Below are 22,833 nucleotides of genomic sequence, written 5' to 3' on the forward strand. Positions count from 1 at the left end.
AGTGCTGGGATTCTCTTGCTCTTTGTCACCAGGCTCCATGATGCCTACTGAGGTGTTTCCATTTATTTTTAGCAGAGCCTTGCTGAGTGCTGTCTCACGGTAAATGTTGCTGACTCTTCAAACAAGGGCTGTGCAGACCTCAAGTAGCCTCCATGTTCTGTCAAGGTGAGTGCTGGTCACCTGCTAAGAGGTGATCCTTCGGGATCACCAGTAGCCTCCATGTTCTGTCAAGGTGAGTGCTGGTCACCTGCTAAGAGGTGATCCTTCGGGCCCCTGGGAAGCACCTCAAGGGTTTATGGGAGGTCCCTACTGCTGCAGATTCGTCCACAGATTTGGCACCAGGCATTTGACTGCTTCCTCGGATACATTCTCAGCCTGTACCACCTTGCTTTCTCGAGGGTCCCAGGGCCGCCTCTCATCTCTTGCCTTGGATTTGGCACACAGACCCATATTCACCATTGATGAACCACCTTCCTTCCCCCATGGCACAGTGGGTAGGTGTGCGAGTCCTCCTGTCAGACAAACCCTGGTTTAAGTCTGCTCTGCCACTCTGGTTGTGTGACTGTGGGCAAGTTTCTGAATGTCTCAGAGCCTGTTTGCTCATCTGTAGTTGTGGGGTGGGGTGTCATAATAATACTACCCACTGACACAGATTAAGTGGTTGTGGGATTGACTAAGAAAAGGGAGACGAGGTGCTCATTTAGCACGCGACACACACTTGGGAAGCCCCCATCTCCATCTCTGGTCAGTTCTCACTGCAAAAGCAGGCTGGCAGCCAGCCTGGGGAGGGGGCGGGGAGAGGGCGGGGAGAGGGCGGGAGCTTTGTGTGTCTCCCTGCCCCTGGAGCAGCAGGAGGCTCCCATGACTCAGTTCTGCCCAAGGAGGGGGAAGTCAAGGCCAGGCCTCTGAGGTTGGTAAAAGGGACCTCCCCGTCATCCTCCTCACTCTGCCCTCTGCCCATCTCCCCACCCAGTGCTTCCGGCAAAGCTGGGCAGGGCCTGCTGAATTTTCTACTGGTAGCCTGGGCCTGGCCCTCCACCCTTCCCCAGATTTGCAGCATAGACCTACTGCCCTGTAGACTACCCTGGGTGGGCACCACAGCCCATGGCCTGAGGCTAGAGGGGCAGCCATGCGGAGGGGACTTGGTAGAAGGATGGGAGGACCTTTTCTGGCCACCAGAGCAAAGCCTTGGGCTCCTGCCAGGGAAACCCTCTCTGCTGCTGCTGTTCAGCCTTTCCCAGCCCTGCCCCTGTCCTCCAGCTTCTCACATTTCAGCTTCTGAGTTACTGGCACCACCTCGTGCTGCTGCTGCTGCTGCTGCTGCTGCTGCTGCTGCTGCTGCTGCTGCTTCTGAGACCACTGCACCAGACAGATATTAACCCCCCATGTGCTGGCAGCGCAAGGCTGGAAGTAGGACATGCTCAAGGTCCAGAGGGGCTGAGGAAGGAGAAAGCCATACTGAAACTAGTCCCTTTGCTCTAGCCTGGCTCCTCTCTGGGGTTTTATTTTACCTCCTTCCTCCCTGTCTGCCCAAACTTGAAGCCGAAGCCTCCCGGACCCCTAGGAGTCATTCCTTCCTTTGGTTGCCTGTGCTCTGACAGCCACAAATGTGGGCTTCTATCATCGTGTACTTGACCTTGTCCTTTCAGGCAGACTGTGTTTCTTTCTTCACATCTCTCACTGCACCCAGCTGGGCTTCCCTCTTGTACCAGGCCTTATGTGGTCAGGGCCAGGCCACCAGTCCCAGGTGAGCTCTTGAGTCCTGAGGCCACAGGTGGTCATGAGGAACCTGCAGGGAGCTGGGCACTGGCACTGACTAGCTTGGATGGTCTTGGGCAAGTCCCTGGGATAGGATAACAGATTTGGGCTACAATACTGAGGACGAAACAATTCGAATCAAGCTGCCAGAGCAGCAATTGGCACTTAGTGGGCACTTGACCGCTCGTGCCCATATACACATGTACCTCCCCAACACACACACACATGCTGGAGCTCTGAGCACCCCTCCCCAAGGAGAGCTGTTTCTGTTTCCCGGCTTCCTCTCCCCTTGCAGCCACCCAGGTCTGCTTTCTCATCAGAGCAGGTCTCTGTGGCCCCCCTGGCCTGGCCAGTCCCAGCCCCATCCTTTTCTGTCCTCATAGGCATACTGTCTTCTCTCTGTCCACTCCTCCGAGGAGAGCTGGCTGACCAGAGAGACACTGAACACCCTCTCCGAGCTCAATATCACCCCCAGTTGTCTTCCTCCTCTGCTTCCGACCTTTCTCCTGGACTCTAAATGCTCCTTCCCAGTTTCTTGCAGCACCTTTGCTGACCCTTCACCCTCTCCACTGTACACCTGTGGCCCCTAGGCTGACTTACTCTCCTTTATATTGACCGAAGACTCCGAGCTCTGTCTCCTCTCCATGTACTCTCTAGGGGGAAAGGACCCACCTTTACAGATGTGCCATGCCTCAGGCTCCTGGTCTGCTGGGTGGGATTGTCACAGCTGCCCTATGTGCTTGTAGAGATCAACTGAGGAAGGGGTCAGACAGCCATTTGTCTAAAACTGAAACAGTCCAGCCAAGGTGGCCACAGGTTGAATTTTTATAAAGGGAATGCACGTACCTGAAGCGGGGCATACCTGGTTCCTCCTTGCTGACACGGTGAAAAGCAGAGACATTTTCCTGGGAGAAAGTCCCTCACAGAAGGAGGTGAAACTTACCCATGGAGTATGAACGGAGGAGCTGAGTGCTGATGATGGAGGGGAGAGAAGAGGGGGAAGGGCAGGAGCCTACCCAGGGGGCTGCAGTAGCAGGCCTGGAAACACAGGGAGTGGGACCAGAAAGGGAGGACAGGGGTCACACCACAGGTGAACTCCAGCCCCCTTTTCAAGGGCTTGCTTATGAGCAAAGTCATCAGGCTGGACAAAGGAAGCAGGCATCTGAAGGTCAAGGCCTTTTGGGGCTCTTAGGTAAGCCCAGTGCCCTCAAGATCTGCAGGGCCTTGAGGATGTGGAAGGCCAAAGGTCAGCCCCTTCACCCCAACCCTTGCCTTGCATTCCCCAGATGTGTTCAGTCTCCCCACAAAGCATCTTATGTGCCAGGCGCCCCCTAGTGGTTGGGGAGCCCCAGCCTTGTTGGCCCAGCGATCTCTTTATGACTGGGATAGGAAAGAAAACCAAGGCTTGGGGCATTTGGGGTTTACTCCGAATCCCAGCACAGGCATTGACTACCATTCTGCCTTCACGGGAGTATTCAGGATCTCCTCTCAGGCAGTAGCTTTTTGCTTCAATGGGGCCCTCGTCCCTCATCTAAGAGCTGGTGTCCACCCTTCTCTCCCCAACAAGTTGGGCTTCCCCACATGCACCAGAGCATGCTGGGGCCCAAAAGGCCATCTGTCCACCCCCCTACTCTTGGCATATTTGCATGGAGGAGCCCTAGATTCCTGTTTAGGTTCCATCTCTAATTCTCTGTATGTCCTTAAGGATGTCCCTTAACTTTCTCTGCATCTCCTTCATTTCCTTCTATCTGTGGTAGCAGAATTCTCCTAAGGCCCCCAATGACTTTTTCCCTTGTATACTCTCCTCCCTTTGAGTGTAGGTAGAATCTGTGCATATGGTATTACTTCCATGATTAGGTTATGTGTTATATATGCTCAGTTGACCTTGAGCTAGTGACATTATCCAGGAGAGCCTGACCTAATCACCTGACCCTTAAAAAGTAGAGCATTTTCTCCAACTGTTTCTAAGAGGAAATTAGAGAGATTTGAAGCAAGAGAAGGATCCACATATGGGATGCTCTCTTGCTCAGATGGAGGGAGCCATGGGACATGGACCTAAGAATGTGTTTCTAGGAATTGAGAGCGGACCCTAGCTAGTAACCAGCAAGTTGATGGAAACCTCAGTCTTACAGCCAAAAGGAACTGAATTCTGCTGACATCCAGTGACTTTGGAAGAAGATCAGAGCCCCAGATGAAATTGAAGCCATGGCTGACACCTCAATTTTAGCTAATGCGACCCTGGGCAGAGAATCCAGCCGTCCAGCCATGCCATGCCTGGCCTTCTGACCTCTTGAACTGGGCAATGATAAACAAGTGCTGTTTTAAGCCAATAAATTTGTGGAAATTTATTACACAGCAACAAGAAATGAATATATCATCTATCCAAAGAGAAGAATGGTATTCTAGACATATGTAGAATAAAAACGAGAAAAGTCTGTCCCTTCTCCACACTGGTGCTACGTAGTCAAAAGCTGCAGCCACCACCTGTGCTTATAGTCTCTCCTGGCTGCAGTTAAACCCACATTCTTAGGTTTCACATCTCTCACCTGAGCTTCCAACCATCTTGGGATAAGGCCACGTTTGTCTTGAGAAGGGCTGTGATGATGGCACCATCAGAACAGGCAGACCCCACTTTAGCTGAAGAAAGGAGCTCTGGAACCCTCAGCTGTAGGGGATCCACGTGATTTCTGCCCCCCTCCCCGACTCTTCGCTATTTTTAGTGTTAATGAAGCTGTTTTTAAAATAACAACTTTATTAGATATAATTTACCTATCTAAAGTGTAGAATTGAGTGGTTTTTAGTATATTCAGAGTTGTGTAACCATCACCACAGTCAATTTCAGAACATTTTCATCATCCCCAAAGAAATCCTCCACACCCATTAGCAACCACCCCTTATTTCCCCCTAACAACCCCTCAGTCCCTGGTGACCACTAATCTACTTTCTGTCTCTCTAGGTTTGCTTATTCTGGACATTTCATTTAATGGAATCATACAATATGTGACCTTCTGTGTCTGCCTGCTTTCACTGAGCATCATGTTTTCAAGGCTCATCCATGTTGTGGCATGAATCAGTACTTCATTCCTTTTTATGACTGACTAATATTCCACTGTATGAATGGACCACACTTTGCGTATCCATTCATTATGAAAGCCTGAGGGTGACTCTCATTCACTACTCCTGCCTGGAATTTGGGGTGGGGCTGAGAGAAGGGGAACAAAGGGGAGAGAAGGAAGCTGGGCTCCAGCTCAATAGATGATGATTTGCATTTCTCAGAGAAATCATCCACAGGTAGTTATTTCATTACATTCTTTACAGAGACCTCCCTTTCAAAGGGTAAGCAGTCTGTGGGCTGATTTTCACACGACTTGATTCTATGCGCAGTTGTCTTACTGTAAAGCAGGTGAGCCCCACGTTCAATGTCTAAGAACCTTATAACATGCCTGCTCCCTCTCACCTGTGGCAAGTTTTAGCAGGGAAGCTAGGGAGAGCTCAGCCCCTCCTCTATCCCTCCTTGCACATCACCAAAACCTGTCATTCTCCCTGGGCTAGCTCAGATGCCTGTGGCCACTACCACTCGTTGAAACTTGGTATCAGTGATATAGCAACTACTACTTATGATGCTATAACATGCCAGGCATGCCACCAACTTCTTGTGATAGCCTGCAAGCTAGGTAGTGTACGGCATCTGTTTTATAGATGAAAAAGCTGGGTAAGGTTGAAGAAATTGCCTGGGGTCACCTGGAGCTGGGGTTCGGGCAGAGCTTGGATTCTGAACCACTCTGCATGGCGTCTGGTCCTTTCTGGAACTGCTGTATGAAGAGCAAGGAGTGTGCGTAGACATAGACAGGTCTGAGGACTGTGACCCTTAGGGGTCCCAGATGCCAAGCAAAAAAGAATTTCAGGGTCAGATATGGTGACGACAGAAAACAGAGCTCCTTGGGGGTCACCAGTGACTTAATTGAGAGCCCGCATGGAGTGAGCAGGAGGGAAGGGGAGAGTAAGCATAAGCACCCATTTCAGGGGGGTTTGCTGTAAAGGAGACTTGGAAGAGAGTGGTAGCCGGAAGGGGATGTAGACTCATTTTTTCATTTTTCTTAAATGAGAATAAGGACAGCTTGTTCTTGGTGGAACAGTTCAATAGAGGCACACATTGAGAATGAAGGAGAGCAGACAGCTGCAGCAGAAACATCTTTGAATAATACACAGGACGGTTCTCCATGCATGGACATTCATCCAGACACATTAAAGGTACAGGTTGGGAAGCAGAGGTGGTGACGGAGCATGTGGGATTTCTCTTCTAATTGCTCACATTTTCTCAGAGAAACAGGACTTCATGAGCTGAGAGTGAGGAGCGGGAAGAGGTGATGGAGGTCTTGTGGAGACAGAAGGTTGGAGGGAGAATGAACTGGGCAATATGAAGTGATTGCCAACCACCCAAGGATCCACTCCAGGATCTTGGTTTGCCATTTAAAAATAAGATCAGTCAGCAAGATTATGGGATTTCCTTTTCCCAGCCTTGTTTAGCTTGGGGTAGGGGTGGGGGCGGGGCAGGTGGGGTTAGACTCCCTGGAGAGAGTGTACGCAAGATGATTATATTGATGGCTGTGAATTCTAAGCCAGATAAGGAGAGAAGTGAGAAAATAAGGGGGAAACGTTGGTAGGGTTAATGGGGTTGGGCAAACTACATCCTACAGGCCAAATCTAGCCCACTGACCTTTTTTTTTTTTTGGTTTAACTGTGTGTGTGTGTGTGTGTGTGTGTGTGTGTGTGTGGTAAAATAGATAACATAAAATTTGCCATTTTAACCATTTCAAGTGTACAATTCAGTGGTATTAATTACATGCACAATGTGTACAATCATCACCACTATTTCCAGATTTTTCCATCACCCCAACCAGAAACTCCATACCCATTGAGCAATAACTCCCCATTCATACATTCCCCACCAGTCCTTGGTAACCTTGAATCTATTTTCTGTCTCAAATGAATTTGCCTATTCTAGATACTTCATATAAGTGGAATCATACAATATGTGCTATTTTGCATCTGGCTTATTTCACTTAGCATCATGTTTTCAAGGTTCATGCATGTTGTAGTATCAGAACTTCATGCCTTTTAAGACCAAATAATTTTCCATTTATAGATAGACCACATTTTGTTTATTCATTCATCAGTTGATGGACAGTGGGTGGTTTGCACCTTTTGGCTATTGTGAATAATGCTGTGAACACTGGTGTACAATATGTTTGAGTCACTGTTTTTATTCTTTTGGATATATACCTAGGAGAGGAGTTACTGCAGCATATTGTAAACTCTGCCTGATTTGGCTCAGTGGTATGGTAGACAGAAAAATGCCCTCCCCCCAAGATATTTATGTCCTAGTCCCCAGTAATAAATTAATAAATTAATTTATTAATTTAAATTACCTTATATGGCGAAAGGAACTTTGAAGATGTGACTAAGTAAAGGATCTTGAATTGGAGAAATTATTCTGGATTACCTGGGTTGGCCCAAGGTCATCATAAAAGGGAGGCAGGAGGGTCAGAGAAGACGTGATGACAGAAGCTGAAGTAACACATTTTGAAGATGGAAGAAGGGGCCATGAGCCAAGAAATTCAGGCTGCCTCTAGAAGCTGGAAAAGGCAAGGAAATGTAGTCTCCTCTAGAATTTTCAGAAGGAACACAGCCCTGCTGACACTTTGGGTTTAGCCATATATAACCCATTTGGACTTCTGACCTTCAGAGAACAAATTTTTGTTGTTTTACGCCACTAAATTTGTAGTTTATTAATAGTAGCAATAGGAAACTAATACAAATAACTTTTACATGCCCTTTACAGAAAGTTTGCTGATTCCTAATTTAGAGTAAGAAGGTGACTGGGAGAGTCAGGGGCGAGGATCTACGATTTTGCTGAATACTCTCTGAGGGCTCCAGAGGGCACAATGGACTGGATTTAGGAGTTGGAAAAGGGAGAAGGGGTCAGACCAAGGGATATACAGAACCTCCTGGGAATGAGGGACAGCCTCAATTTTGGGGACTGCTTGTGCTACTGCCATAGTGATGGGAGAGAATTGGAGTAGAGGACTGGGGACAGTGATGGTATTTCAGGCATTGGGGCAGGAGTGGCTGATCCAGCTCAGGGGACTTTGGGTTTGTGCAACTGAGACATCTGAGGACTCTGTGAGAAGATGCCTTTTACAGAAATGGAGAGGCCAGTCTGAATGACAGAGCTCATGGACCAGGCCCCTTCAAGGCAGTTCTGTAGAAGAAAGAGCAAGGGGGTAGATATACTTCTTCCAGCTGTCATTTTTTCATCCAGGCACTGTACACGTTGCTCAGTGTACAATTATGTGGTCCTGTATCCCATGTTGTCCCCTAGATGTCATCTTTTACTGAGCACATTCCCTGTCCCCACAGTGTGGCCTTCCAGGCTGTGATATTAAGTGTCCCAAGGTCTGTCCTTAGAGAAACTGCTCAACAGGTTGCTTTAAGGATTAGAAAACATGCATGCAAAACTGCTCAGCATCTACGAGGTGCTTGCCCTATCTAATAACAGTAATATTTCCAAAAAATAACAGTAATCCTTGTTATTAGTAGGTGTATTTCAACTAGAAGGCGCGATTTAGGCAGAACCTTGAAGGCGGATGGGACTGGGAAAGGCAGCGGGCAGGAGGCAGGACATTCCAAGGCAGGCGTGGTCTTCCTGAGCCAGGGGCCAACCCTCCAGGAGCCAGGGGAGGGCCTGGGGAAGGAAGGTGGGGACATGGTGGGGTGGTGGTGGTGGTGGTACGGAAGCTCACCGCCAGCCAATGTCCCTCCCTCCCGGGAGAGAGGCCATCACCTCGTAGAGAGCGCACCCTGGCGGAAGAGCAAGTCCCGAACTTGCTTCGCCATGAATGAGAAGCTGCAGCCTTCCGCCCGCCCAAGCCAAGCCCGGGCGGGCCTCCCGCCGACCAACCTCCTCGTGGAGGGGGAAAGTGTGTGTGTGGGGTAGACGTTAGGTTCCGTTAGGTTGGGAACCCCGCAGCAGCTACCAGACCTCCCAGCCGCGCTGGCAGCCTGTCCCTGGGCCGCTGCTGTCCTGGTCCCCCTCCACCTTTCCTTCCCCGCGGGGGCCAGTTTCCTAGGGTTGCCCCAGGATCTGAGGCTCCCGGCGCGTTCCGCTTTGCCCTTCCCTACCCGGCTTCGGGATTCCCAGGCTCCCGAGCTGGGACCGGGCAGCCAGAAAGGGGCAGTTGGGCAGGGAGGAGACTAGCCGGCCTCCGAAGTCGGCCCCAAGTTACAAGTGGGAAGCGGTGGCTGTGACGCAAGTTTCCAGGGGGCCCTCGGCTTGGAGGGAGCGCGCCAGAACGGCTCCACTTAGTGCAGTTGCAATCGTGAAAAAAAGAAAAGCCCCGAGCTGCACCCCAGGCCGCCTTTGCCGCCGCACGCCGGGCCCAGCTGAGCGCCTGCCGCCTCCGCGGGCCGCAGAGTGTGCAGACCCCGCACCCGGCAGTCCCCGCGGACCCCGGCTGCATGGGCTGGGTTCCCTCACGGTGGCTGCCTTTTTTTTTTTTTTTTTTTGCAACGCTTGCCAACCTGTCAGCTGATGGACCTCATCACCCATAGTGGCGCATGTAGCTCAGCCGCAGCTCGCTCCATTCACGCCGCGCCCCCCCAGCCAGCCTGTGGCCGCTGGCTCCCTGAGCCCCGGGGGTGGGGGGCGCAGACCTCAGCTGCCACCCGCCCCCAGGGGCCAGCGCCCCTCTCGCCCTGGCCTCGCGCAGCCCGGGGGGCGCTGCAAATAGTCCTTTGTTTACATGCAATTCCTTACTCCGCGGAAGGAGGCCGGGGGAGTGCTGAGTTTTCACCAGCTGTTTCCCGCCTTGAAACAGACATCTGATCAGCTGCAAACACACACACACATACACGCGCCCGGGGAGGCAGGCCGGAGAGACCTCCCTCCCGCCCCTCCCGCCCGCCTCCCTCCCCTCGCCGCCGCCGCCGCCAGCATCTGGGACCGGCCGACTCTGCACCTCCGTCCGGCGCTGCCCTTTGATTCGGATTTCCATCTTGCATTCTCCGGCAGACCGCGGGACCCGGCTCGTGCAGAGGAGGGGGGCCGATCGCTATGGAGTATTTCATGGTGCCCACTCAGAAGGTGCCCTCTTTGCAACATTTCAGGAAAACAGAGAAAGAAGTGATAGGAGGGCTCTGTAGGTGTGTACTCCTTCCCCCCACCCCTTCTTACGATTGCAGCCCCCGGCCAGCCCGCCCCGGAGGGCGCGCGTGTACGCACGCATGGCCTGAGCCGCCAACCTCGCTCGTCTTTCTTAGCCGCTGGGGCGGCTGCAGCCCCGCGCGCCGGCCTCGCGCCGTCCGGGGACCCTTCTCTCTTGGAACGTGGGGACCCTGAGCGGCCCTGGTCACTTTTGTCCGCTGCAGGCGGACGAGTCGCGACGTTTGTAAATTGCAAACAGACCCACGTGGTTCTGCAGCAGTCCCGGCCATGCTTGGTGCTGGTGGCTTTCCCCCCCGCGCTTCCTCCTCCCCCCTCCCGCGGCTGCTTCCTTCCTCTCTTTACTCTCTCTCTCTGGGCGCCCCCATCAAAGGGAGCCTGGGGGCCCCGGGGCGCGGGGGCCGCGGGCAGGCGACTATGTAGCCACGCCGCGGCTCCGGGCGTGGGGGGGGCGGGGAGCCGGGTGGTGTGCGTGCTTGCAGGGCGCGGGTCTGCAGCGGGTTGGGGGCGTGCTTGCGTAGGGGTGCAGGTGTGGGCGGGACCCGAGGGACAGACGCGGTCAGCCCAGAGCCGCTGCGGACCCGAGCACGTTGGCGGCTGCTGGCTTGCTCGGTCGCCGCCCGCGCCCGGGCGCTGTTTACTAGCGAGGCCTGGACGTGACTCTGCAGCCCTCTTGGAGTAGGCGGACCTCGGTGCGCGGCCTCACGGGAGTTGTAGTTCTCCGTGCCCCGCTGGTGCGGCATTGTGGGAGTTGTAGGCGCGCCTGGGCCATGCTTTTCCTGCACAAAGCTCACGCGGGTTTGGTGTGGCGGGCTGGGTGGGGGCGATTTTGGGGGAAGGGGCACTAGAAGCCGTCCCAGTTCTCACGAAGCCACCGCTCGCCTCACATGGGTCTCCGTTGCAGACTTTCTATCCCACGTCTCTCCCCGCAGCCATAAACTGAAAGCGTTGGGTCTCTCAGCCTGGTTGGTGGGTGGTCCGAGGTCCACAGCTCTCCCTAGGAGCCACTATACAAGTTTGGCCCGGGTTGTTCCAGATCCACCCTCTACCAAAGGGTGATGGATTCGGGAACTACCCGCACCCGAATCACCTTGGACACTTGTTAAAATGCCCGTGCCCGCAACTCTGATCGCTAGAAGGACCGGGCTGTCTGCATACTGAAACGGCGGTGCTGCGTGGGGGGTTCTCCCGCGTGCCCAAGTTTGAGACCTGCTGCTGCTTTCTTGTGGCGCAAATCTAGGAGCGAAATGGCTCCCCAGGGCTGGGGCCACGTGCTCTGCCGCCGGGGCTGGCAGGGTGGGGATTGAGAAAGGTGGAGCCCCAGGTGGTGAGGCCCAGGCTGGTGGAGACCAGGAGCTGCAGAAACTAGGTTGGGGGAAAGTTGCTGCACACATGTTCCCCCCACCCACTCCGCTCCCACTTTGCACTCAAGTTCAGGGATGATGGGCCAGGCCAGTTGGTAGTTCCTGCAGCTAGCAGAGCCCCACTGAGTGCTGGCCCTTCCAAAGGTCCATCTGGAGGACCTAGCTGTAAAAAGTTAAAAAAAAATTCCGGCGCTCTTAATGTGTTCTAGGGACTTATTTTGCCAGATTTCTCTCATAGAATTGTCAGTATTCCTGAGTTAAGTGGCCTTATGATTCCTGTGTGGGATGAGGGCACAGACAAGGGAATGGCTACAGCAAGTGGTGGGCTGGGACTTGAACCCTGATCCCAGGGACCGGCTCTTACCCCCAGATGCTGATTGCTCAGAGGAGGGCTGGGCAGTGGGGAGGAGGGGTTGAGCTGCTCCACATGTTGAAGAGGACATTGATGGCCCTGATCCTGGGCAGGCTTGGTGCAGTGGACCCTGGCATCAACTTCACTCTGTCCCTAGCCTTACTTTGGAGGAGTCCATCTGTCTTCCATGGGGCAAGCACTTGAGGTGACAGGACAACCCCCCAGGGCTGGGCATGGGGGTGTCCTCAGCCTGCCTTTCTGGGAAGCACTTATCAGCCTGTGTGCACTGAGCGTGGAGTTGGGTCTTCTGGGTTTGTTCATTTTTAGAAAGGGCTGTGGGGTGAGATTGGGGACCTCTTGAAGATCAAGGTTGTGGGTTGGGCAGGACCTTCTGGCCAGATGGACTCGCTTCTGAGGCTGGTGGACTTTGTTCCATCCCTCCGTGACTAGCAGGACTCCCTACCTCTCCAGAGGAGCCAGTACTGCACAGCGGGGCCCACACACGCTGTAGTTTTGGATCTGTCATCAAACTGCTCTTAGCCTTTCTAAAATGGAGCACCTGTGAAATCTGGCTATGTATATGGAAAGTACCTGGCTGCTGTTAAAATGGCATTCAAATTCTTAGAGGCGGAAACATGGTGGTCTTAAAGAATTTAGGGACTGCCCTTGGTGGAGAAAAAGACAAGTGCTCTCAGGAATTAGAGAAAAATTAGAGGGTTTGGAATGTGTGTTGGGTCCCTGACGCGGTATTTATGAGGCATCTACTTTGTGATGGGATTGAGGATATCACAATGAACCAGAATTGGCCCCTACCCTAAGAGCTCAAGAACTTGTGGTGCTGAAGGATCTTGTCAGCCCCCTAAGAGATTAATAGTCTGCCATGACGAAGTAACTGCTTGAGTTAAAGCCGACCCATCAGCCCCCTAAGAGATATCCATGGGTTTTTCCGGAATCCTGGGTACAAAGCCTGGAAAAACAAGGCATCCTGTTATCCTGAATCTCAATCAATCTTTCTTCCTCCTCCTTTTAAACTTTACCATGACCCTGTGAAAGTGAGGCAGTATTCCCCCATTTTACAGATAAGGAGACTAAGGCTTTGAGAGGTGAAGTGGTTAAGCTTGGGGTTCCACAGCTAATAAGTGTCAGGGATGGTGTTTGCACGTGAACCCACTGAGTGCAGAGCTCCCTCTGAGGGGCTGGAGATGCTGTGGGGAGAGGGAACACTTGGACGTGCTGTGTTCTTATGGGAACACTTGGACGTGCTGTGTTCTGGGACTGAGGGCAGGATTGGCAGGCTGTTTGGAGTGGAGTATATGGATAGAAACAGAGGGGAGGGCTGAGGGCCCTGGGCTGCTTTAGTACCTGCTGCGGAGAGAAGGGCGAGCGCCTTGGGCATTCTTGATGAGGGTTGTCTTCCTCCCTCCTGTCTTCCTTGGAGTATGGGAGAAATCCTGTGTGGCTGTCCAACCTCTCACTGTGTAGCTATTGAGTGGTGAGTGCGTGAGTGACCTCGGGGCAGTGTGAAATGAGAGCTGACAGTGGCTAATTTGAGGCTGGAGCTGGGCAGGGTTGTCTAGTGGGGTGAGGATACCCATTGCCCTTGGGCTGGGTAGGAGGAACAGGTACAGGTCAAGATCTAGACTTAAAGAGCGTGTTCCCCGCTCTGAGCCTCTAGTTGGGATGCTGGCGTTATTCCCAGAGGCCTTCTTCAGCCTACCCTCTGGGAGTATCTGGTAGTGGGGTGGCAGCTCTGGTATTGGCACCTGAGGCTGGTATCCAAACTGTTCCTTGGCAGGTGCCCTCCCTTATCCCTGAGGTGGGGCAGCCCCTGGCCAGTTGGGGCAGTTGGGGAAGGAGAGAAGCAAGAGATATTCAGCATCCGTGGACCCAGGCCACTTTCACTGCTCACCTGGGGAGTCTGAAGTTGATGTGGGGCGACTGGTAGGATTTTTACAATTACATATGGTAAATCATGTTTACTTCTGCAAAACTCAGAACAAATGCAAAAATTTAATGTATGCAGAAAAATCTACTTTAACTAGTACAGTATCAGTTGGAAATTCCAATTAGCCATCCTTTATAGGAAGCTCTGGTTGGCTAGCACTCCACCAGTCAGAACCCCTGGTTAGCTATGATTCTTTCAATCAGTACCCCTGGTTAGCTATGATTGCACCGATCAGAACTCCTGGATAGCTATGATTGCACCGATCAGAACTCCTGGATAGCTGTGATGCCACCAGTTACAACTCCTGGTTAGGCAGTATTCCATCAATTAGAACTCCTTTTGGCCAGCACTCCACCAGTCAGAACACCCGCTTTGTCAAATCTATTAAAGAAACTGTCAGCTGGTACTTCCAGGGCTATTTAAGTGAGCGATAGTAGAAAGTCTTGGTGGCAGCCCGGGTCCCCATGAGGAACTTTAGCTTTGGGGAGAAGCCTTTTCTGGTACTTAAGTTTGTACTAGGTTAATCAGCAGCCAGTTCCTAAGCCTGGATTGGTGACAAAGGGGACAAGATAGAACATTAGGAAGGGTAAGACTGGTGGCTTCCAATGAGCAGGAGTTGATATAGGCCCCTGCACCCTGCCTGGGCCTCAGGACCCTCTTCCTTCTGAGAACTTCTATCTAGGAACTTCCGTCTGGGGCTTTCAGGCCTACATCTTGGGCACCCTGGGAGAAGGGAGAGGATCAGGGTCAGCTCCCTAGAACTGAGGCTTCATGAGCAGATATGCTGTTTGGTGGGGGACCCTGAGCTCTGGCTTGCAGGTGGGAGTTGAGGAACTTGGGGCACTGTGTGTGCCTATGCTGGAAGCAGAGGGTACCATCAGCAGGTGGGAGAGGAGAGTGTGAGCTTCCTTGTCTGCAAGTGCCTGTTGCTCACTGGTCTGGCTGCCTGACCTTGGTCATGCCGCTTCCCCTCCCAGGACCCTGGACTCTTCATTGCAACAAGATGATGCAGTTACTCTGCTGGGTTTCTTTGAGAATGAGGGAAAAATATAAAAGTTCTGTGAGTGATAATAGGAGCTAACAGGATGACAGGGTATACCTGTGCTTGGTCCTTAATACAGGGGTAATTGTCACTCTGTAGGACAGTGCAGAGCCCACTCTGCTCTGTGGAGAGACCTCTCATGGGTAAGAGAAGGGCCCTGGGATCGGCACCACCACTGGCTGAGCTATTCCTTTTCCAAGTCTCTGTGTCCTCATTCCACACAGGAATCATAAAGCCACATAACACAGGAGAAGATTGTGACAATTCAATGAGAAAATCCCAGCAAAGTGAGTCCTTAGCACAGTAAGGACTTAAAAAAGACTTAAAAAAAAAAAAAAAGTATTACTCTGATGCTAGGCTTTCCAGGTCAGCCTTCTGGAAAGGCTAGTGTTCAGGGTGGCCCAGGGATGGACATAGGGCTCCTTTTTCACCCTTCACTACTTTGCTCAGCTCTGGCCTTTGGGCATTACCAGGAGGGACCCAGGGTCTGGGTGAGTGGGGGGGAGGGTCTCTTCCCGTATCTTTCCTGACGGGGAGGAGGATGCTCCCAGACAGGGTCACCTGGTGGCTTGGTTTCCTGTGGACGTCTCTGTCCATCTCTTCTTGCTCCAAAGACCCCCGGCTTTAATCTACCCACCACAGAGCTTCTGAAGGGCACTGCCAGGCCTGGGAGCCTGGACTCTTTTCTAATCTCCCCTCTCCCAAAGGGTTGGCACACCTCTGTGTATCAGGTCTCTGACCTGTTCCCTCTCCAGCCACACCAGTCACTCCCACTGTAGGGTCAAGAAAACTGGGAGAAGTGGGATGCCTCTGGCCCAGAAGTGGGGTAGCCAGATGCCTAGCTGTCTGACCCTAAAACTATGTTCCTTCTCACTCTAAGCCCTAAGTCCCATCTGTAAAGTGGGGATCATGGGTTCCCTTTCCAGTACTGACATTCCGAGGCCCTATGAGGGACCTGTATCCTGCGGGAGGGGCCCAGGGAGTTCCCTGGGGGGTTGGGGATTGGTGGAGGAAGGGTCTTGTTTCTGGACCCTCAGCAGTGGCTTATATGGAGCCCACACCTGGCCCACCCCAGTCAACCATCCTCTGTGGGAAGAGGAAGCTGAGGCTCAGGAAGGGGCAAAGACAAGTCCAGGGTCCTGTGGGGAGCAGATAGGGTGGGCTGGGGGTGGGAGTGGGAAAGGCCTCAGCTGTCTCCAGCTGTCTCCACTGTTTTCCTCCTGGGTTTCTGTACAGATTCCTTTCTGCCTGGGGCTGGGCCGTGGGTACCTGGCATCACAGGGGAGCTAGACCAGGCACCTCTTTGAGCCCAGGCTCTCCTATCTATGGAAATAGGGCTGCCCAGAATCCTTTCCCCATTACCCGACCCAAGGGTGTGAGCCCAGGCCTGGGCCAGGTCACCCTGCAGGGCCCCTCAGGAAGAAACCAGGGCTGTGGCTTTGGGTGGGGCTGGTGGCCTCTTCTAGGAGCCCAGCATCTGGAAGCCATCAGGCCAGGGGTGGGGGAAGTTGCAAGAGAGGGCTGGGAAGGGGGACATGCCTTTTCAAGGCCACACACAGGCCCACCCCTTGGGAGCAGTGGCTTTGGGCCCATGGGCCCACAGGCCTCACTGCTGTCTCTGCCTCCCGCCAACGCCTCTTGGCCCACAGCCTCACCCCCTTCCGCTGGCTGCCTTCTCTCTCACCCCACTGGCTGCTGCTGCTGCTCCTGCAAAATGCAATCACATAATATGAAATGACATTGCCCACTGCATGCCGGGAGCCTTGCTTCTCTGGCACAGAGTAGGTCTGCCTCTTGGGGTAGGTGAGCGTGGAGGAGAACTATCCCCAGGGGTGTCTGGCCTAATGTCACTTTTCTGCAGTGATTGGTACCTGTCTTGTCTTAGCGCAGAGTGGGGCCTGGCTCGGGGTTGCGTAGAAACTTGTGGCTAGAAACATGGCTGTGGGGTTGGGGATGGAGGAGGGATCTCTTCCTCAGGGCTTAAGCCTTTGACCCTGAAGAAGGTGGTCCAGGTGCATAGCAAGGAGCTCAGAGGAGTCCCAGAAGCTGGTGTCTCCAGTTGTCATCTGGGCTCACCTGCATCAGAATCACAGGGATTCTTGCTAGCCATACAGGTTTTGGGACCCACTCAGATAATCCAGACGTTAGGGCCAGGACCTGGGGTTTGCATGATGACTTTGACATCCAGGCGTTATACTCGGGGCCCTCTGGAGATGAATTGTAAAGACAGGTGCCCACTGGGGTCAGGGGATGGAGGGTACCTAGCCTGAGCATGTCCCTGCCCTCCCTGGCAGCCTTGCCAACATTCCACTGACACCTGAGACTCAGCGGGACCAGGAGCGGCGCATTCGGAGGGAGATTGCCAACAGCAACGAGCGGAGGCGCATGCAGAGCATCAACGCGGGCTTTCAGTCCCTGAAGACCCTTATCCCACATACAGATGGAGAGAAGCTTAGCAAGGTAAGTGAGGGCTGGGAGGGCTTCCTGGAGGAGGCAATGGGCTTCAGCAGGGAGAAAGAAGCAAGCTTTGGCAGACACTACCAGCCAGGGCCTCTGACCTGTCCCTTCTGCCCTCAGGCAGCCATTCTCCAGCAGACGGCAGAATACATCTTCTCCCTGGAGCAGGAGAAGACCAGACTCTTGCAGCAGAATACACAGCTCAAGCGCTTCATCCAGGTAGCACCTATGGAGGCCTCAGCACCCTGCCTTCCTCCTGGTTCCCTCTCTCTGACATGGGTGTGTCTAGGCCCAACCACTGGCCTGGGACTCTGATATGGCTGTAGGTCCCACCTTCCCACACTGACTCACCTACTTCAGTCATTAGCCTTCCTGCCAGGGCCTCAGTTTACCCATCTGTCAAGTTCAATGGAGTGGCTTTGGAAGGAACCGGGTGACTTGGCAAGCAGGTCCATTCTTTCTCCATTTCTAGCCTGTGGCTGTTGTTGGATTTGCAGAATGGGGCTCCCAATGCCATTGCACCTGGGTTGACAGCTTTGAGGAGCTGCAATGGAGCTCCCCAATTTTCTTGTTAGTAGTGGTGGTATGGGGGTGTCAGGGCACACTCACTGACCCCTTGGGGTTTCTAGGAGCTGAGTGGCTCGTCCCCCAAGCGGCGGCGGGCGGAGGACAAGGATGAGGGCATCGGCTCTCCAGACATCTGGGAGGACGAAAAGGCGGAAGACCTACGGCGGGAGATGATTGAGCTGCGGCAGCAGCTGGACAAGGAACGCTCAGTTCGCATGATGCTGGAGGAGCAGGTGAGGCAGGTGGGTGGGCTTGGTGGGGGGATTCCAGTCCCTTTCTCTTTTCTCCCGTCCCTGCTTCCCTTGAGCAGTTATTTATAGGAGCACCTGCTTTGTACCAGGCCTAAGAGTTGGAGGAGTCCGGTGGGAAGCAAACTAGATAGGTTTCTGCCCTTCGTGGTCACTGTTCGTGTTGGGATAGGGAGATCAATCAAAAGGTCTCACACTGTAAAAATGCAGCTTTGATAAAAGTTGTGCAGAAAGCGTGGGCATTGGGAGGGAGATTTGGGCTGCATCATGGCTTTTCTGAGCCGAGGTTGGGAGATGGGGGGTTGTCGAGTTTCACAGTTAACCAGGCAGAGAGGAGAGAAGGATACTCCAGGTAAAAGGGAACAGCGAAGGCAAAGGCTCTAAGGTTGGAGGGAGGGAGCATGGCATGAGGAAGGCCATGGAAAGAGAGATGAGTCAGAGCGGGCCTGGCCGTCTATGGTAGGACTTTGGTCTTTACCCCAGATCTCTTCCCTAAGGTGGAAGGCTCCTGCTAAGGTTTGCATCAGGTGTGAATGGCCTGCTTTGTAAAGGGTAGAGCGTGGAGAGGCTGACCTCAGCAGCCCTGAGGCCCAGAGGACCCTGAGGCTCTAGGATTTGGTCTGGGCCCCACCCCTGAGCCTGCTGCTCTGTCTCCAGGTGCGCTCACTAGAGGCCCACATGTACCCGGAAAAGCTCAAGGTGATCGCACAGCAGGTGCAGCTGCAGCAGCAGCAGGAACAGGTGCGGCTTCTGCACCAGGAGAAGCTGGAGAGGGAACAGCAGCACCTGCGGACCCAGGTAAGCAGGAGGCACCCAGGAGGGGCCATGTGGACCTTGGCTAGGGCTCTCAGACTCAGCATCGGTGCCTCAGTGTCTAACAGGGCAAATTCAGGGCCTAAATCATAATAATGCAGACATTCCTGGTTTCCAGGTGTGTACATTATCACATGAATTCTTGTAACATCCGTTTGAGGCTGTCTTACTGATCAGGAAAGTGGGCACAGAAAGGCTAAATAACTTGCTCAAGATCCTTAGTGATTAGGTCAGGGATTTGACCCCTAGCTGTCTAAATCCAGATTCTAAACTCCTGACTACTGCTGTACTTATTGAACTGCTTGTTTGGTGCTGGCCAGTGAAGGGGCCATGGAATCTCAGATGGCTGGAAGCCCTCTGTAGGCTGCCATTTCTTTTTTAAAATAAGAGGGGAATGGGGGTCCCAAACTGGCCGCTGCCCCGCATGAGTGGTCGGCAGAGGCTGTTTTGAGGCAGTGGGCAGAGGGAGATGGTTTTGTAGGGAAGGGAAGTGGCATCTCCTGGAAACTTCGGAGAAAGATTGAGGGCCTCTACCTTACAGCTCCTGCCACCTCCGGCCCCCACCCACCACCCCACAGTGATTGTACCAGCCCCGCCACCCCCGCCCTCCCACCATATCAACGTCGTCACCATGGGCCCCTCCTCGGTTATCAACTCTGTTTCCACATCCCGGCAAAATCTGGACACTATCGTGCAGGTACCTGGGTTCGGGGAGGTGGCAGCATGTGGGGGTGCTCCTCTGGGAACAGGTCCTTTGGGGGAGATTAGAAAGCAGAGACTGACGGGGAGTGAGACGAGTAGAAGGTCTGGAAGTTATGTGTGTCTCCATCCCTGAGTCTCCCTCTCGTTTTGCAGGCAGGGGAGGTGGCTCTGTGGAGACAGTGAGGGGCAGAGATGTGGGACAGTGTGGCCTGGAAGACCCTGTTCCTTCCCTCCATGTAGGGTTTGCTGAGAGGGTCCTGGTCCTTTGTTCTTGGAACCCTGGGCTTCCTGAGTTCCTGCCACCATCTCTAGGGTTGGTCCCGAACTTCCTCTCACCTTCAGTGAGACTGGGAGGGTGACAAGCTTCCTACAGAGGAGGACGAAACTACATGATCAGTTCTGTGGGTCAAGCCTGAGGTTACTGCTGTACCCAGCGTGAGACAGAGATCCCTTGGGAGCTCCAATGACATCACAAAGAAAGGAATGAATAAACCAAAAAAGCCCAAACAGAAAAAAAGCCCATCAACCCCTAGACCTTTAGTTGCGCGTAAACTCAGCAAATTGAATAATGAAATTCATAACAAAGTCCTTTCATCAGTGAATAGGCTGACTTTGAAATATATAAATAAATGAAAGATGCTGGTAACTTCTAAACCACCCTTCATTGTCATCTGGAAGGGAATTTTCAGCTCAGCAGAGAGGTTTGCTAGTTTGTTTCCCCTGACTGGCAGGCCACTTGCTGCTTTGCCAGGCTTCTAAACTTTTCTGGGGTGTGTGTTGGGGAGGGTATGGTGGCTCTCCATGTGCCTCCAGCCATCCTCATGGCAAGCTGTACCCCCAGGCGATCCAGCACATCGAGGGCACCCAGGAAAGGCAGGAGCAGGAGGAGGAGCAGCGGCGAGCAGTCATCGTGAAGCCAGTCCGAAGCTGTCCAGAGGCCCAGGCCTCCGACACCGCCTCTGATTCAGAGGCCTCAGACAGCGATGCCATGGACCAGAGCCGGGAGGAGCCGGTGGGGATTGGGGGGCTTCCCTGACCACCCCCCAGCCCCCCTCTCCCTTCTGGGGGCTGGAGGGGGCCGGGGCAGCAACAGGGAGTACATGCAGGCCAGCAAGTGAGGAATTTTTACAAAATTATGACGTCATTTGGGTCTCTTTTATGACCTCTTTTTCAATACTGTAAATCAATCTTTGAGCGAAGTCCACCCTACCTGAGGTCCCAGGGGCTGGGGTGGTGGGAGTGTGTGGGAGCACCGGGACACCTGGGGCTGGGCCTCGCCCGGGAGGCTGAGGGAGCTGACACTGAGGTGCCTGGCCTCTCTCCGCCAAAAAGCGTTTCTTCATTTAAACATTTTTAAGAACAGGGAAAATCAAACAAAACCCCAACATATTTCTGCCTTCCCCAGAGCCAGCCCTGTGACTGTCAAGTTTTTAACTTTCCCCTTCCCTCCTCGTTTTGGTTTTCTTCTTTCTCCTTTAAGCACTTACATGGGTTGGGGTCTGGCTGGGTCAGGACTCTGGGGGTTTGGGGTTGAAGTTGCTTCTAGGTTGGGGTTTGCTGCTGCCCTTCTGCCCTACCCTGCCCTGCCAGCCCCATCTCAGCACTAGGATTCACCACTCTCCACCACCAGCCAGTCCCCACCTTTCCCTCCAGGTTTCCCATCTTCAACCCCCCAAATGTCTTTGTCTCTTTCTTTTTGTTTGTTGTTGGATTTTTTGGTTTTGTTTTGTTTTGTTTTGTTTTTTTACAATTTTGAGGTCTTTGTGTTCATGGAGAGCTATTATATTTTGTTAAGAAAGTGGGGGGTGGGGAACCAAGAGGCCACCGTGCCTTTATAAAGAAACAAAATAAAGTTTGTACTTTGTTTTTTAGATTCTGTTTCTCCTGGTGCTTGCTGTCCTGAATTGCTGGGGAAAGCTTCCTGGATTAGAGTATGGGATGCTATTTGGGCCCACCAGAGGGGACTGGATGTGAGTGAGCATGATGACTCCCCCAACTTGTGTGTGGTGTTGCAGTGAGAAATCGGGGTCCTCACATTGCCTGAGATTACTCTGGATATTTTGCAAAGATGAGAGATGGTATTGGGGTTGGGAAGAGTGGCCCCCAACTCCTTTGTATGGGGGCAAAGAGAGAATGGACACCAAAGCCACAGGTTCCTGTCTTCTAGAGAATGGACACAAATTTCAGGGGTCCTGGTAGATCCCTTAGCTTTGCCACTTTTTCAGCTTGTGTAACCTCCCTGAAAATCAGTCTCAGCTGTAGAAGGGACGTGAGCGCTCCCTCATGGTGTAATGTTTAAGAGGTTAGGTCCTGGAGTTGGTCTGCTAGTGGTCAGTTCCACTGTTGGCAAGCCACTTGATATTTGAACCTCAGTTTCCTCTTCTGAAAGTTGAGAGTAATATGGCACAAGGGTAATGCATTTTATTGGGGGTGGGGTGGGGAGGGTGGGAATGATCCTTTTAAGTCCTTAATCCTCCATGACCAGAGAGCACTTTATAACTTATCTTTCTTGGCCTGCTTTTTCTCATGCTCATGCTGTGCCACGTACACGGGGACTGAGGCCAGAGTGGAATAGCCACGACTCACCCCACAATGAATGTCTCTAGATATGAACTTGTTAAATAGAAGGGCAGACTGTATTTTTTTTTAGAATTTTTATACTTTTTAAAAAGGTGAAATTCACATAGCACAATTAACCATTTTATTCAGTGGCATTTATTTAGTATAGTCACAACGTTGTATAACCATCATCTCCATCTAGTTCCAAAACATTCTCATCACTCCAAAAAGAACCACTTACTCATTTATCGGTCTCCCCATTATTCCCTTCTCCTAGCCCCGGCAACCACCAATCTGCTTTCTGATTTTCAGCATTTTTAAAAATTAAAAGTGTAATTTATATTTGGCAAAATTCACACTTTTTAGTTTTTGGTTGTGTGAATTTTCACAAATACGTTAACTTGTGTAACCACTACCACAGTCACGATATAAATTAGTTCCCTCATTTCCAATATTCCCCCCATGTCCCTTTAGGTCCATGCAGCTCCTGGTAACCACTGATCTATTCATACAACTCATAGGTTTGCCTTTTCCAAAATGTCATAAATGGAATCATGCAATATTTAGCCTTTTGAGTCTGGCTTCTTTCACTTACCATTATAACTAATTTTCTCGCTGTTGAGGTATATCTAGCTAAATTTATATACGTTAAATACACATCTGAGGGGAGGGGCTTATTAGGATCTGGGCGGGGACACCATTTCCAAGGCCTGCCAAGCATCCCTTTTGGCCAGGTGCAAGGCGCACACCATGGGCTTCATGCAGTTCCTAAGAGGATCAACAGAGAGCGCTGTGGGCCTAGGAC

At 52.5% G+C, this 22,833-nt stretch overlaps 1 protein-coding gene across 16 annotated transcripts in view; it reads left to right on the forward strand.

Annotated features, from left to right (window-relative positions):
* TFAP4 (transcription factor AP-4) overlaps positions 1–21,339 on the forward strand; it is a 30,046-nt gene extending 8,707 nt beyond the window's left edge. For 3 of the 16 annotated variants that reach the window (XM_011376484.2, XM_011376487.2, XM_011376485.2), the window contains 8 exons: positions 73–144; positions 206–232; positions 16,977–17,142; positions 17,260–17,358; positions 17,769–17,939; positions 18,612–18,752; positions 19,309–19,464; positions 20,311–21,339. In XM_011376484.2, coding sequence (XP_011374786.1) covers positions 104–144; positions 206–232; positions 16,977–17,142; positions 17,260–17,358; positions 17,769–17,939; positions 18,612–18,752; positions 19,309–19,464; positions 20,311–20,505 — 996 coding nt within the window. In that variant the 5' untranslated portion in view covers positions 73–103 and the 3' untranslated portion in view covers positions 20,506–21,339. Of the gene's footprint in view, positions 1–72; positions 166–205; positions 233–318; positions 495–9,526; positions 9,961–16,976; positions 17,143–17,259; positions 17,359–17,768; positions 17,940–18,611; positions 18,753–19,308; positions 19,465–20,310 lie in introns of those variants that run through there. The other 13 variants (XM_023521227.1, XM_011376488.2, XM_023521226.1 and 10 more) reach the window with 7 other exon arrangements.
* The last annotated feature ends 1,494 nt before the right edge of the window (positions 21,340–22,833 follow it).

This window comes from Pteropus vampyrus, unplaced genomic scaffold (assembly GCF_000151845.1).
Source record: "Pteropus vampyrus isolate Shadow unplaced genomic scaffold, Pvam_2.0 Scaffold300, whole genome shotgun sequence".
Taxonomy (NCBI): domain Eukaryota; kingdom Metazoa; phylum Chordata; class Mammalia; order Chiroptera; family Pteropodidae; genus Pteropus; species Pteropus vampyrus.